Below are 13,904 nucleotides of genomic sequence, written 5' to 3'. Positions count from 1 at the left end.
CGTTACAGATGCATTGTCCACTCGAACAGAGGTGTGGGAGTGTCCAACTACGGAGAGCTGACCATCAAACGTGAGTCCTCACACTCACACACACACACACACACACACACACACACTCTCACACACACACACACAGTGTAGGGGGTAACAATACAAGTAACATGAGTTCCGTAATCAGATTCATTTTTTCAAGGAATTAGTAAAGTAACGCATTACTTTTTAATTTAGAAGGAAACATCTGAGTGACTTTTTCAAATAATTAACTCCAGTTACTTTGTTTCTCATGTATTGAGTGACAGCTCTGGTGTTGCCATGGTGACCGGGAGTATCGGGAGTAAATACAGAGCGTTGTGAACATGATCTTACTGTACTTCTATCATCTCACCTGCACAAAAACACATTCAGTGTTCCTCAAAATCTATAAAAACAGTCAAATGCAAACTCAGAATATGATACAAACCTGCGATAATGTTAAATACGATAAATATAATTTATGTATTTAATCCCATTTTATTAACCAGTGTCTTTGCTGCTTACCTTCAATGATCCAATTCAACCGTACTAATACATTTCTCTGTAAAAATCTGAAGTTTTATCTAATCCCCAGGCAACTTAACCTGCGGGGTTCCTCAGGGTTCTATCGTAGCTCCTGCACTCTTCTGCTCTGTATGTGTGTAAGAGAGAGAGAGAGAGAGAGAGTGTGTGTGTGTGTGCGTGTGTGTGTGTGTGTGTGCGTGTGTGTGTGTGCGTGTGTGTGTGTGTGTGAAGGATGGATGGATGGAGCTGAAGCTGATGCTCCGAGGAGATTGTTGTGTGTTTTATGTCTCGGTGGGTGTTTTATGGTACGAGTCGTCCTTGACCGCATCCATGTTTTCACACTCAGCCCTTCAAGAGTTATTTGATATTAATTTATGGTGCTGCTGCATTTGAATCCTCGCGTGTTCTCTTCTCTCCGGCGCACTAATGGCCTTCAATATTTCTTCAGCTCTTTCTGTGTCTCCCCGCTCAATTGAATTCATGTTCCTGTAGTTTTTTTACCTCATAGCTTTATATGATTGATTGTTTTTATCCCGCCTGCCCGGACAGATAGCTGTCAATCATGATCAGAGGCTCCGCCCTCAGGCTGGGCGACACGCCTTTTATTTGATGTTTAATGCACTTCAAATAAATGATGCTCCTCTTGTTGTTGTACAAAAATCTAAACATCAAACAGTACAGCATTGATTCACAAGTTAGATTATAGAGCGATAAAACACTATAAATATTAGACAGTTTGTTATGTGTTAGGCAGTGTGATATGTGTTAGACAGTGTCTTTGTGTGTGTGTGTGTGTCTGCGCTTGCATGTGTGTCTGTTTGTGTGTGTGTGTGTGTGTGTGTGTGTATGCGCGCGTGCATGTTTGCATGTGTGTCTTTGTGTGTGTGTCAGGCAGGTGTGTTACTGAAACAGGTCACAGCTGTCCTCTGTCCTAAAATCATCACACACATGTGCGTGTGCTCAAATAAACACATTATAAATATAAACCTCAGAGGACTTCAGATGATGTCAACCCTGAAACAACACACAGATCTACCAGATTCTGCCACAAGTGTGATTGCATCATATGATAATTGCTGTTAATAGTGTTCATCATCGGCTGTTTGATTACGTCTTTAATTGATTTACTGTACATATGCACATAAACTGATGGTCATCACTGATAAACTATTACTAAATAGATTGTAGAAACGTAATTTTCTGGAAAGCTGTTTTGCAATGATTTCTGTCGTGAAAAGTGCTATACAAATAAACTTGAATTGAATATAATCTTATATTATATTTTTCACATTTGTATACTTTTATAACTTTAGTTTTTTAGTGAATAAAAAATTGTGCGCTTTATTTATTATTTATAAATGCTTTATATTTGTATTGTACTATATCTTATCATTCTGTTTTAGTACTATAAACGTGTATATTTTAAATGTATATTCCAGAAAATATATTATATTAAATATTAAATATTAAAACTGGTGACCATTGATTATTACAAACTATTACAAACGTTTTTTTAAAATATACTTTTCATACTTAAATATAGCTTAGTAGTATATATTAAGCATTTTTGCTTTTTATACTATAACTTTTAATCTTTTTAAGTACAATATATATTTTTTATTTATACCATACCTTTTTAAAAACATTATATTGTACTTATATTTTAGAAAATGTTATGCCTTTTTATATACTTTTCATGCTATAACTAATAATAATATATTTTATAGTATTTTTATACTTTTTATATTTAATGCATTTAATTATAATTAATGACACGTGTGAAGCATACAGGTCATATTTCACAAAAAAAAAAGAAAAATAAGAAATTGTATTTTAAATATTAAAAAATGAATGCTGTGTTAATAGCACTAGACTTTCTTGCATTCTAATGTTGTTTTCGTGTGGCTTCAGCACAGTCTGGTTAAAAAATCGGTCTGTTCTTCACATTCGGTGTGACTACGCCTTGTGTAATAATCGTTCAGACATGCGTCCCTGCATTCGTGAGGTCAGAGGTCGATATGTTTCTGAAAGGACAGTCAAATACAAGTGAGCAAAGCAGAAGTGAAGAGCAGGTTCTGTGTTCTTCTGTCCCGCTGTGACTGTGGCGTCAGGATTACGCGGTTCGTTTGAGCTGGTGCTTAATTGGCAGCTGGGTCGTGGAGGATTATGGGTATTTCTGAGGTGACTGAGGGACGTCCATCTGCAGTCGCAGACACACATGAACATGAACAACTCACTCAACTGTCACACAGGATCTCTGATTCACCCTCGACTGAAGACTTCTGTAACAATAGCATTCCTTTTGTGTTGCTGATTGTTAGTTTTCATTCATTTGGAAAGAATGTGAGAAAAAACATGCGTTTGACAGACACTTTTATTCAAAGTTGCTTACATTGCATTCATGATGTACACATCAATAGTTTATAGATGCATGCAAAGGAGAAGTGTTATTTTGTTTACTTTATGTATTATAAAACACTACAAAATTAAACAATATAAAGAAAAGTATACAACTATATATATTCTTATCTTATTATTTAATTTTCTAGTGTTTATAATACATACGTTAATATAATTTTGCAATTTGTCTAAGAGTATAAAACCTTAGTAAAGTACAATTATAAAAAAATTTCTGGCCCCGTTGGCAGATATTTGTTCTTTTTTCTTTTCTTTTTTTTTTCTTTTAGCATAAACTCACTTCCTATTAATGCAGGTTACAGAAAACAGTATTAATATCTTAAAGCAATAGCAGTGTGTCAGTGTCTCATTAATAGATGCTCTGCAGTGAATGGGTGCCGTCAGAATGAATTCTGATTTTATTCACGTTAAATGTTCTGTGTGTTCTCCCAGAGCCGCCGGTTCCCATCGCTCCTCCTCAGCTCATGGCGGTCGGGGCCACGTATCTCTGGATCCAGCTCAATGCGAACTCCATCAACGGAGACGGACCCATCATCAACCGCGAGGTGGAGTACCGCACCGTCTCTGGCACCATGTACGACCTGCAGCCCGTCGATAAAACCTCGCACAAGATCGGCCATCTGGACCCTGACACGGAGTACGAGATCAGCGTTCTGCTGACACGGCCCCTGGAGGGAGGAACCGGGGCCCCGGGGCCGCCGCTGAGAGCCCGCACCAAATGTGCAGGTAAATGTTTTAGAATTTAACTGCAAGTAACTGTTTGCCATCCGGACATTTTTTTTTTTTTTTTTTAAAGAAGAGATACATTTGTATTCTCATGGGGCTTAAATGAGATATAAAGTTAAATATCATCTGCACAGAAGTGATAGCATATACCTTGAAAAGTACTTCTCAATTGCCCCAGAGGCAACAATACAAAGAAAAAGCAACGGACCCAAAACAGAACCCTGGGGAACCCCACAGATGAGAGATGCTGTTAATGAGCCATCATTTAGAAATTTAGAAATCTCATAAACTTTTATCATTTTTCATACAGTCCACTTTATATACTGTATATGCTTTTAATACTATATACTTTACAAATATTTTTATAACTATTTGAACGTGCATGTATATATGTATATATATATATATATATATATATATATATATATATATATATATATAAATATGTGTATAATATTACACTAAAATGTTAATGTTTTATGGTATATTTTAGATTCTTTATACTTCTTTTTTTATTGTTTCTTTATTTAATATTTTTTTCTGCATCCTTGCTGGTGTAGCTCAGAATGGTGATCTTTCCATCTGCACTTAAAGGCCGTTGGTGATCTTGAGTGTGTTTGAGTTCAGTAGAGATGAGCTGTGGCCCGCAGCAGCGTACTGTGCTACCTGACACGAGTGTGTGTGTGTGTGTGTGTGAGGCTTGAGGAACTGGAGGCTGTTTCTAGGTTCTGACCTCCTGCTGAAGGTCTCACTGTTGTTCATTTCTGCAGAGCTGATGGCGATGGATGAGTCTGAGTCTCCAGCCTTTACAGCAGGCTTGCAGGGGTGTGTGTGTGTGTGCGTGTGTGTCAGTACTGCTTTTAGCATGTGTGATGTGCAGTTTAACTTTTACATTTACTCTGTTTAGTTCAGCTGAAGCTTCATGAACTATGAGGGACTCATAAAATGAAGTAGTTTAACTACACTTCCCAAACATAAATCATAAAACATAAGTATAAAAAAAAGAAACAGTTCACAAACCGCATTTTTATTATTTTATAATGTTTCCTAAGGTGCACTCAAAATATTAGTAGGATTTCTACATCAAAAAACATCGGAATTTAGGAATAAAAAGCCACTTTACCTTGATTTTAGCTCTCTGATTTGAACACTGTTTAAAGGGACGTGTCTCCTTTAAGACTTCAAATGAAAACACCCACTGCTCTGATTGGCTAACATCTCTGGATATGAAACAAGCAAATATTTTTAAATCTTATGTTATCTTGTGTTTTTACTGTTACACCTGCCAAGATTAATATTAATTAAATCACAACAATATTAAAATGACTACAACATATATTACTAAAAACACTTATTAAATACTCAATAGTATTAAAAAAATAAACAATATAACATTAAAATTATATGTTAGCTAAAATTAAAATGCAAACATATAATCTAATAAATAACAAGTAATTTAAAATATTAATAAAAACTGCATTATTATCTCAGTGTTAAAATAAAACTGAAAGTACTACAAAAATATATGCAGAAATAATATTTTTTGTATAATATAAAAAAAAAAAATTATATGGGTGTTAAATATATTATGCAATTTTTATTTATATTTTGATAAAATATAATAAAGATTAATTAATAAATATTTATTGGTTTGTATTATTTTTTTAACCAAAATATTAATATGAAATATAGCATTATTCTATGATACTACAATAACACTGATCAGTAGAAGCCAATAACTTTACACATATCTTTCTAAGAGTGTAATCCTGTGATTAAATGAATACATCATCATATTTCAATCTTCTCCCAATGCATACGAGTCTTCCCTTGAGAATATCAGATGATCTCTCCATCATTCCTTAAACATCTGTTTGCAAAGCCTGATTTGCGTTGGACGACCTTCATCATCTTCTGATCTTCAGTTTTTCACTGAATGCTCACACATCCTGGTTCCCTCTGAATCATTCCCATCATCTGTTTATTATCTTGTTCAGTTTTGGTCTGGCCTAATTCCTAACAGTCCTCTGTTTAGCTCCTCAAAGACAGTTTGGGCTTTACCTGTTTAACACGTGTGTTTCAGCAGCAGCAGATTGAGGAAGCCAGTGTTTTTCTCCTGTCTTTGTTCTCTCTTTGCTGCGCTTAATGGAAGTCCAGTGACAAAGAAACAAAGACGTACAGGAAAAAAATGAGATCTACCCTTGAAAGTGAATTATTCTGTGGGAGGTTTGCAGGCTTATCGTTTCTGCACGTTATTGTTTTGTGAGCCACACAAAGGCGTTTGTCTGAATGCAAAGCTTCGGTCTGATTGCATGTTTTTCCTCTCGAAGAGCTTTAATAAAAGCCACGCTGACCATTTTACTTCCAACTAGTGAACAAATCTACCTGTTCACAAGACACAATACAATCTCTGATAACCTTGAGAAATACTGCTATAGTGTATATATAAACACACACACACACACACACACACACACACTGCTGTTCTAAAGTTTGGGATCAGTGTAATTTTTTATGTGCTTATTTTTTTTCTAATGCTCACCAAGGCTAAATTTATTGGTTTAAAAAATACAGAATTGTGATGTATATTTGCAGTTTCTAATATTGGTTTCCAATTGTAATATACTTTAATATAATTTATTTCTGTGACACGGTGCTTTTTTTTTATCAGCCATTAAAAAAATTAAAAAAATCATATTATTCTGATTTCTGAAGATCATGTGACACTGAAGACTGGAGGAATGATTCTGAAAATACATCGGCACATCACAGAAATAAATTATATTTAAAGAATATTAAAATAGGAAGTTATTATTTTAAATTGACTTTCATCTTCCAGCTGCATCATGTTCATCATCATGTTCTCATTCTGATCGTTTGTGTGATGAACATACATTATTAGACATTAATCTACATATTAAAGGGGTCATATGAAAATATTTGGTGTATTTGGTGTAACAGAATATGTTGACGTGCTTTAATATTTAAAAAAACACATTATTATTCAGATACTGTACATTATTATAGGTCTCTATGCCCCGCCTCTCTCAAACGCCTCATTATCTATAAAGCCCCTCCTTCTGACAAGCACAGTCTACTCTGATTGGCCGACTGACCCAGTGCATTGTGATTGGATGAACTGAAACATCTGGGCGACATTATGCAAATATTTCCACACAGTGACATGTGGGTCGTGTTTGAACGGGGCGTTTTAGGGAGGTGTGGACGAGTCTTAACTTTGATAAAGAATATCTCTTTGGATTTGAGACTTTAGTCTTTGTAACTTTACAGATCGTCTTCATGCACCAAGAGCTTGTTACACAACAAAGAGAAAGTAACAATTGAAATTGGATCAGATGACCTTTTTAATGTAAAGTTGACTTCTACCTGACACCGCACATGAGATCCATCAAGGAAAAGCTTAATTACTCTTATCTTTTTTCTATTATTTCTTTCTCTATTTTCCATAACTTCCATTTCTTTCTTTCTTTCTTCCTCTCTTTCTTTCACTCTTATGTTCCTTCCTCCCTCGTCTCTTTCCCCCTCTCTGTTTTGGTAATCTGTCGTTCTTCTCGTTCGTCTCTGGTTCTGTCTGATGTCGTTTATCATCAGTAATGGCAGCTGAGTGGAAGCAGATGAGTTTCGGCGCTAATGAAGATAAATTCACTCCTGACTGTTTGTCTGCTTTTATTTTTCTAAGTTTGATTTTAAAGCGGTTGCAGGAATCAAATAAATAAGAGAGGAATTAGCTTTAGCACTTTGCAGGCTGTTTGTAAACTCATATCCGTCAGTCGTGATGTATGTTGTCAGATGAATCACGCAGAGAAACATGTTTCATTAGACCCAAACCTTCAGCCCTGTTACACAGCAGACGGGAGAGTTCATTCTGTCACTTTACTTTCACTCGTACTTCCTCAAAAGCTCACAATTCATCTGATTTCAGGGAGTATCAGCGGGAATGTGGGGCTGAAGAGATATAATATAGTGCATGACTCATATGGATGACTTATGTTATCATGATTTATGATGGGTTTTGATGTGTTATGATGCATCATGATGCATTATGTGTTATGCATTATTACATGTTATAATGCTTTATAATGTGTTATGCATCATGATGTATAATGACGATTTATGATGCACTATGTATTATGATACATTATGCATCATGTGTTATATATGGCATGCGCTATGATGCATTATGTGCTAAACTGTATATATATTCATCAAAGGCTGAATAGTGACTATGGCAGAAGATTACCAGCAGGTGTTCTGTTACAGCAGTGTGTATACAGAGACTCTCAGATGGCATGCGGTGTATATTGCTTCCACCAACCTCTTTCCTTGTTTGAATTAAACTGTGGCCATGAATTAAGAATCCATTGCCTTGTTTTATTAAAACAGCCACATTTGATTTGATGTCTCTGCTGTTTAATATGTCTTTGATCAATAAAAGCAGTCTGGAATGATAGTGGTTGTTTTGAGGTCTGTGAGCATTGGTCTCCCTGATCTCCGTCCCAAACACGGACCCCAGTTGAACACTGAGCATCGATCCCATGCACGGTTGTCATGGTAACGCCGTCACCCTGGTGATTGGGTTCATGTTAAAGCGTGACCTGTGACCTCCTGATCTTCACGAGCAGATCGACACATCAGTCTAACAGATCAGATCGAGCCCGACGGGTCACACCGCTGAACTCATTTCATTAACTAGTGTGAGGAGCGATCGGATCCCTCCGTCTCTAGAGACTTCAGACTGAGCTACACTCTCACTATAATAAGAGCGAGTCAAGATGCAAATGATAAAGCCATGTCTGAGAAATTAATACGTAAACCCATTCAAATAAACGTGTGACAGCATCTATATTACCGATCACGCTGCACAGTTTACAAGATATTTGTCAGAGATGCTCAGGTTCGGTAGTTCTTACATTGATCTTTAACTTTTGAATACTTCCCTTTCTTTGAAAATACCAGTGCTGGTCGATTCTTTATAATTCTTACAGCAAGAACTCAGCACAATGACAAACTTAGCGTTCTTTATGATGCGTTGCTGCATTACAATGTGTTATGTTGCATTATGATGTGTTACTATGCTTTATGTTGCGTTACAATGCATTCTGAAGTCTTACAATGCTTGCATTTTGATGTTTTACGATGCATTATGAAGTTGTGTTACTTTGTTGCATTATGACACTTTATGATGCATTGTTGCATTACAATGTGTTTCAATGCTTTATGATAATTATGTTGTGTTACAATAAAATTACCATTCTATATGATGCTTTTTTGCATCACAATTCGTTACCGTGCTTTATGCGGCATTATGAAGTGTTACAATACTTTGTTGTGTTACACATTGCGTTGCTTTATGCTGCGTTACAATGCGATCTAATCAATTAAATGCAGCCCTGGTGAGCAGAAGAAACTTTTTTTGTTCTTTCGAAAACATAAAAAATAAAGTATGACCCAATCTTTTGAGCAGTAGTTTGGATATATACCTAATATTTAACCCAAATGGTCTCCTACACACTTCTCTCGTTGTCTGATCTGGTGTGTTGTAATAATGTCATCTAGTTGCTTGATGAAGTTAATGTGAACGAGCCATTAGGATGAACAGGAGTCAATAATGTGCTGGGAATTTAGGAAATATTATATAAATGTCAAGCTGTAATGATAAAGAGCTGCTAATAGTTCCATCTAAATGTCACGCTGAAATTATTCAATTAGCAGCTGATGAGAGAGGCCGAGCGTCCGTCATGTGCTCGTGTGTTTGCTCTGACACGACTCTCGTTTACTGTTTAACACACGGGACTTTATATCACTGTTACTGTACTCACATTTACAGTATTTGAGCTGCTCGATTCGTTTACTCACAGGGAATCACTCAGTTTTTTTATTTTCCATCAAAAGCATCAGAAGATTTTAGGACGGGTGCAGTATTTCTAGCTTCTCTCACCAATAGATGTTTCTTCTTCTTCTTTTTTACCAAATAGTTTTTTTTATGAAATAAGTTCAAATAAGAAATATAACAACGAGAAACAATTTGCCGGAGATTTGTACAGTTGTGTTTGTGTTTCATTGAGTGTGTGTGTGTGTTTTTATGGATGTGTATGGCACGTTTTCTCTGTACTGAAGCAGAAATTTGCTTGGTTCAGTCATTTCTGAGGTGTTTCTCCATGACTGACATCGTTAAACATGCTGATAATGTTACGTTTGGGTGGCATTCACACAGTTCACTCTGTGTGTGTGTGTGTGTGTGTGTGTGTGTGTGTGTGTGTGTGTGTGTGTGTGTGTGTGTGTGTGTGTGTGTGTGTGTGTGTGTGTGTGTGTGTGTGTGTGTTCCCGTCCCGCTCGGACTCATCCCAGTCACTGTGCGTCGCTGATAGTTACGCAAATAGAGGGATTTTAAAGCTCTATTTTCTGCATGACACTCTTTAAACGGCAGCAATGCATGTGAAGGAGCCTTCAGACGTCCATCTGCTCTCGTTCACTTCATCTCACTCTATTTTCATCCTTCAGTATTAAAAACGTTTTGTGTTATTTCACCCAAACATTTAAATGTATTTAATTTACTCATCCTCAGTCCATCCAATATTGGGATGAGTTTGTGTCTTCATCAGGTTTGTAGAAATGTAGCTCTGCATCAGTGTCTCATCCATGGATGCTCTGCAGTGAATGGGTGCCGTCAGAATGAGAGTCTGATAAAAACATCACAATAATCCACAGCACTTTAGTCCATCAGTGAACATCTGGAGAAGACAAAACCTGAAACACATCCAGCATTAAGATGATTTTAACTCAAACACATAATCCATAATAACACTTCCTCCGTGTTTTCTTGTCTCCTCCTCATTCTTAAGTGGTTTTCACATCAATGAGGAGGAAATATCTCACAAATCATTCTGTGTATACGGCCAATTGTCCAAAAAATCAGTAGAACTGCTGAACTTAGAAAATTGTAAAGAGGATCAATTTGGCTGTGATTGTCTGAAATTGAGTTCACTCTTTCTTTTTACCCATCACTTGTTCTCAAAAACGTATCTCAGCGTAAATTCATAAACACACACACACACACACACACACTGAAAATTATATATATAGTGTTAATGCATGACGTGGAGGCACAGAACCACCCAACATGAAGCGGAGAGCCGTGCATTATCCCTTCCATACTTTACTCTAAAGATGAATTTAAGTGAATATTGGTGATATTACACATCTGCTCACGCAGTCCATCGGTGTTCTCCAGCATGTTGATGTGTGTGATTTGTCAGAATAAGACGGACTGATTCTTGAACCTGCGTGCTCAGCTGTTTCTCGTGCGTCTGACCTTTCCAAATGTCATTTTTCTGCTTTGCTTTTTGGTGTTGTGAATAAATGATGAAATGCATCTGAGACGCTAAACTCTGTTCACTGCGTTTCCGTCACATTTGCGGTTTGTCCCCTGTAATGCGTGCTTGTGTTCTGTTTTTATCTTCCATTTGCATTTAATCATTTAGCAAGCGTTGAGCTGTCAGGTCTGAACAGTCAAGGACGAGCTTCACAGAGGAGCATGCAGACCTCTGAGACGACCTTCCATTCTTCTGAAACATTCAGAGTCTGTCATTGAACAATACAGTGACGAGCCCCCCCGAGGCTGGGCACTTACTGTGCTAAAATCATGTTATGAAACAGCAGCAACATTCAGGTGAATTAATGAAGACGAGGTTTGACGAATAGCTGCATTTATTATTCTGGTGCCACTTGATGCCTTTATATTTAATGCATTATAAAAGTATTCTAATGCATTCATTAATGCACCTTATAATGCATTCAGTTATCCCATAAATAATTGTTGTTATAATGTATTATAAGACTTATCTATTAATTATTACATCTTCAGAATGTGCAGTGCATTAAAACACATGGCAAGCAACCAGATTTAACTGATTTAGGAATCTGCAAAAATACAATAATGCATTTTAAGATACATTTAAGAATAATGCATCACTTGGACTTAATGCATTATACTGTGCGTAAAGTACTGAAGTAAAGGCTTGAACGTCACACTTTAAAAACACATCTTCAGGGCAAAAATTGCATTTTCAGCTGTTTTTATATATTTATTTGCATAAACCCTAACCCTAAACCAATATAACTCATTAAATGGTAAATTTCCCCCCAAATATATCGCTGTTCAAGACATCTGGTGTCTTTCTGGTGCACACTGTGACAAACCTGAGAGGTGCGATATGAGTGTGTGTGTGTGTGTGTGTGTGTGTGTCTCCAGAATGGAAAAGGGAAATTGAGCGCTGTCTGGGTCTAATAGGTGGGAAAATGTTAAGTTCCAGAGAAATGGACTTCAGATTTAAGCGAGAATGGAAATTGATCCTATTAGTGTGTGTTGAGGCCCGAATCCAACCAGAGAGAGACAGAGAACGGTCTTCTGATTTCATTCACTGCTGCCCTTCAGAAGCGACTGAAGAGATGCATGTTTCCCAGAAGATAAACTCACCATTTACCTCCATCATCCTGTTTCCAGAAGCTTCCGGTCCCTTGCTGCTTCATGTTTGGATCATCAACAACATTTGAAAAATATAAGTATAAAATATAGACCTATATCATGTTTCAGTTGGTTAAAAAACGTGACTTGTGTTATGGAAAATATAGTATTCTTGACTAACAAAAACAATACATTTTAAGATGCTCTTTATTTTGTTAGTTATTTTGCATGTACTGTACATTTACTGTATGCATTCAGCAGGCTCTTTCATCCAATGCATCTTACAAAAGAGCAACAGAAGCAGTTGTTTGATATGCATTGAGCAGATGTTGATCAGATGTCTGTGGACTGTGCTGTGATGCTGTATTAGATGCAGTCTTTCATCTGATCTGATTGCTGCTTTGATCCTGGAGTGGTTTATAGGAGTCGCTCTCATGTTTGCAGACCCACAGAAACGGGATCAGGGCTCTGGTTTCTGATGAGAATTGACACTTCCTTCAGCATGAGGATTATTCACTCCACTTTTGTTGTGATTTTACATTTGTAGAAGAAAAGTGATTTATATTAAAAACAAACAAGCAAGCTCTGCCCATGCAGATATAAAAGTAATTCAAAAGTAGCGTAACGCATTGCTTTCCATAAAAAGTTATATAATTAGTTATTTTTGGGAGTAATGCAATATTGTAATGCATTAATTTTAAAAGTAACTTGTTGTTGTCTCTCTCAGAGCCCATGCACGACCCGCAGGAGCTGAAGGTGGTGGACATCGAGGCCCGTCAGGTGACGCTTCGCTGGGAGCCACTGGGATATAACGTGACCCGCTGCCACAACTACAGCCTGACGGTGCAGTACCGCGCCAGAGGAGGAGGCAAGGAGGAGAGCAGGGAGGAGACGGCACACGGCAGCCAGCACACCATCCACAACCTCTCGCCCTTCACCAACCTCAGCCTCAGGATGCTGCTGCGCAACCGCGAGGGAGTCAAAGAGAGCCCCGAGATCCACGTCCAGACCGATGAAGACGGTGAGAGAGAGAGTCTGTCTGTCTGTCTACTTTCATTAGTTTATGAACTTTTCCAGTTAATACACACTATATAAAACTAAATATAAAAAAAAGAGAGAGAGAAAAAAACTAAAAATTAAAACCTTATTGAACATATAGCTCTACATTTAAATAAAATTCATAAAAATATACAAACCCGATTCCAAAAAAGTTGGGACACTGTACAAATTGTGAATAAAAGCACAATGCAATGATGTGGACGTTTCAAATTTCAATATTTTATTAGGAATACAACATAGATGGCATATCAAAATAACTTTAAAGTGAGAAAATGTATAATTTTAAGGGGAAAATAAGTTGATTTTAAATTTCATGGCATCAACACATCTCAAAAAAGTTGGGACAAGGCCATGTTTATCACTGTGTGGCATCTCCTCTTCTTTTTATAACAGAGTGCAAACGTCTGGGACTGAGGAGACAAGTTGGTCAAGTTTAGGATCTTGTCTAATACAGGCTTCTAGTTGCTCAACTGTCTTAGGTCTTCTTTTTCACATCTTCCTCTTTATGATGCCACCAAATGTTTTCTCTGGGTGAAAGATCTGGACTGCAGGCTGGTCATTTCAGTGCCCGGACCCTTCTTCTACACAGCCAGGATGTTGTAATTGATGCAGTATGTGGTCTGGCATTGTCATGATGGAAAATGCAAGGTCTTCCCTGAAAGAGACGACGTCTGGATGG

At 37.1% G+C, this 13,904-nt stretch overlaps 1 protein-coding gene across 1 annotated transcript in view; it reads left to right on the top strand.

Moving 5' to 3' along the window:
• Window positions 1-13,187, top strand: part of LOC113104033 (receptor-type tyrosine-protein phosphatase mu-like) — a gene marked incomplete at its 3' end in the record, with an annotated part of 33,229 nt that extends 20,042 nt beyond the window's left edge. Inside the window, exons 5-7 of the mRNA XM_026266035.1 lie at window positions 1-70; window positions 3,388-3,681; window positions 12,894-13,187. The exon at window positions 1-70 is cut by the window's left edge and continues 105 nt beyond it. Of these exons, the coding sequence (XP_026121820.1) occupies window positions 1-70; window positions 3,388-3,681; window positions 12,894-13,187 (658 nt within the window). The remainder of the gene's footprint in view (window positions 71-3,387; window positions 3,682-12,893) is intronic.
• Window positions 13,188-13,904: the final 717 nt, after the last annotated feature.

This window comes from Carassius auratus, unplaced genomic scaffold, assembly GCF_003368295.1.
Source record: "Carassius auratus strain Wakin unplaced genomic scaffold, ASM336829v1 scaf_tig00217913, whole genome shotgun sequence".
NCBI lineage: Eukaryota > Metazoa > Chordata > Actinopteri > Cypriniformes > Cyprinidae > Carassius > Carassius auratus.
Note: the sequence above shows the minus strand (reverse complement) of the source record. Positions and strands in the feature narration are given on the sequence as shown.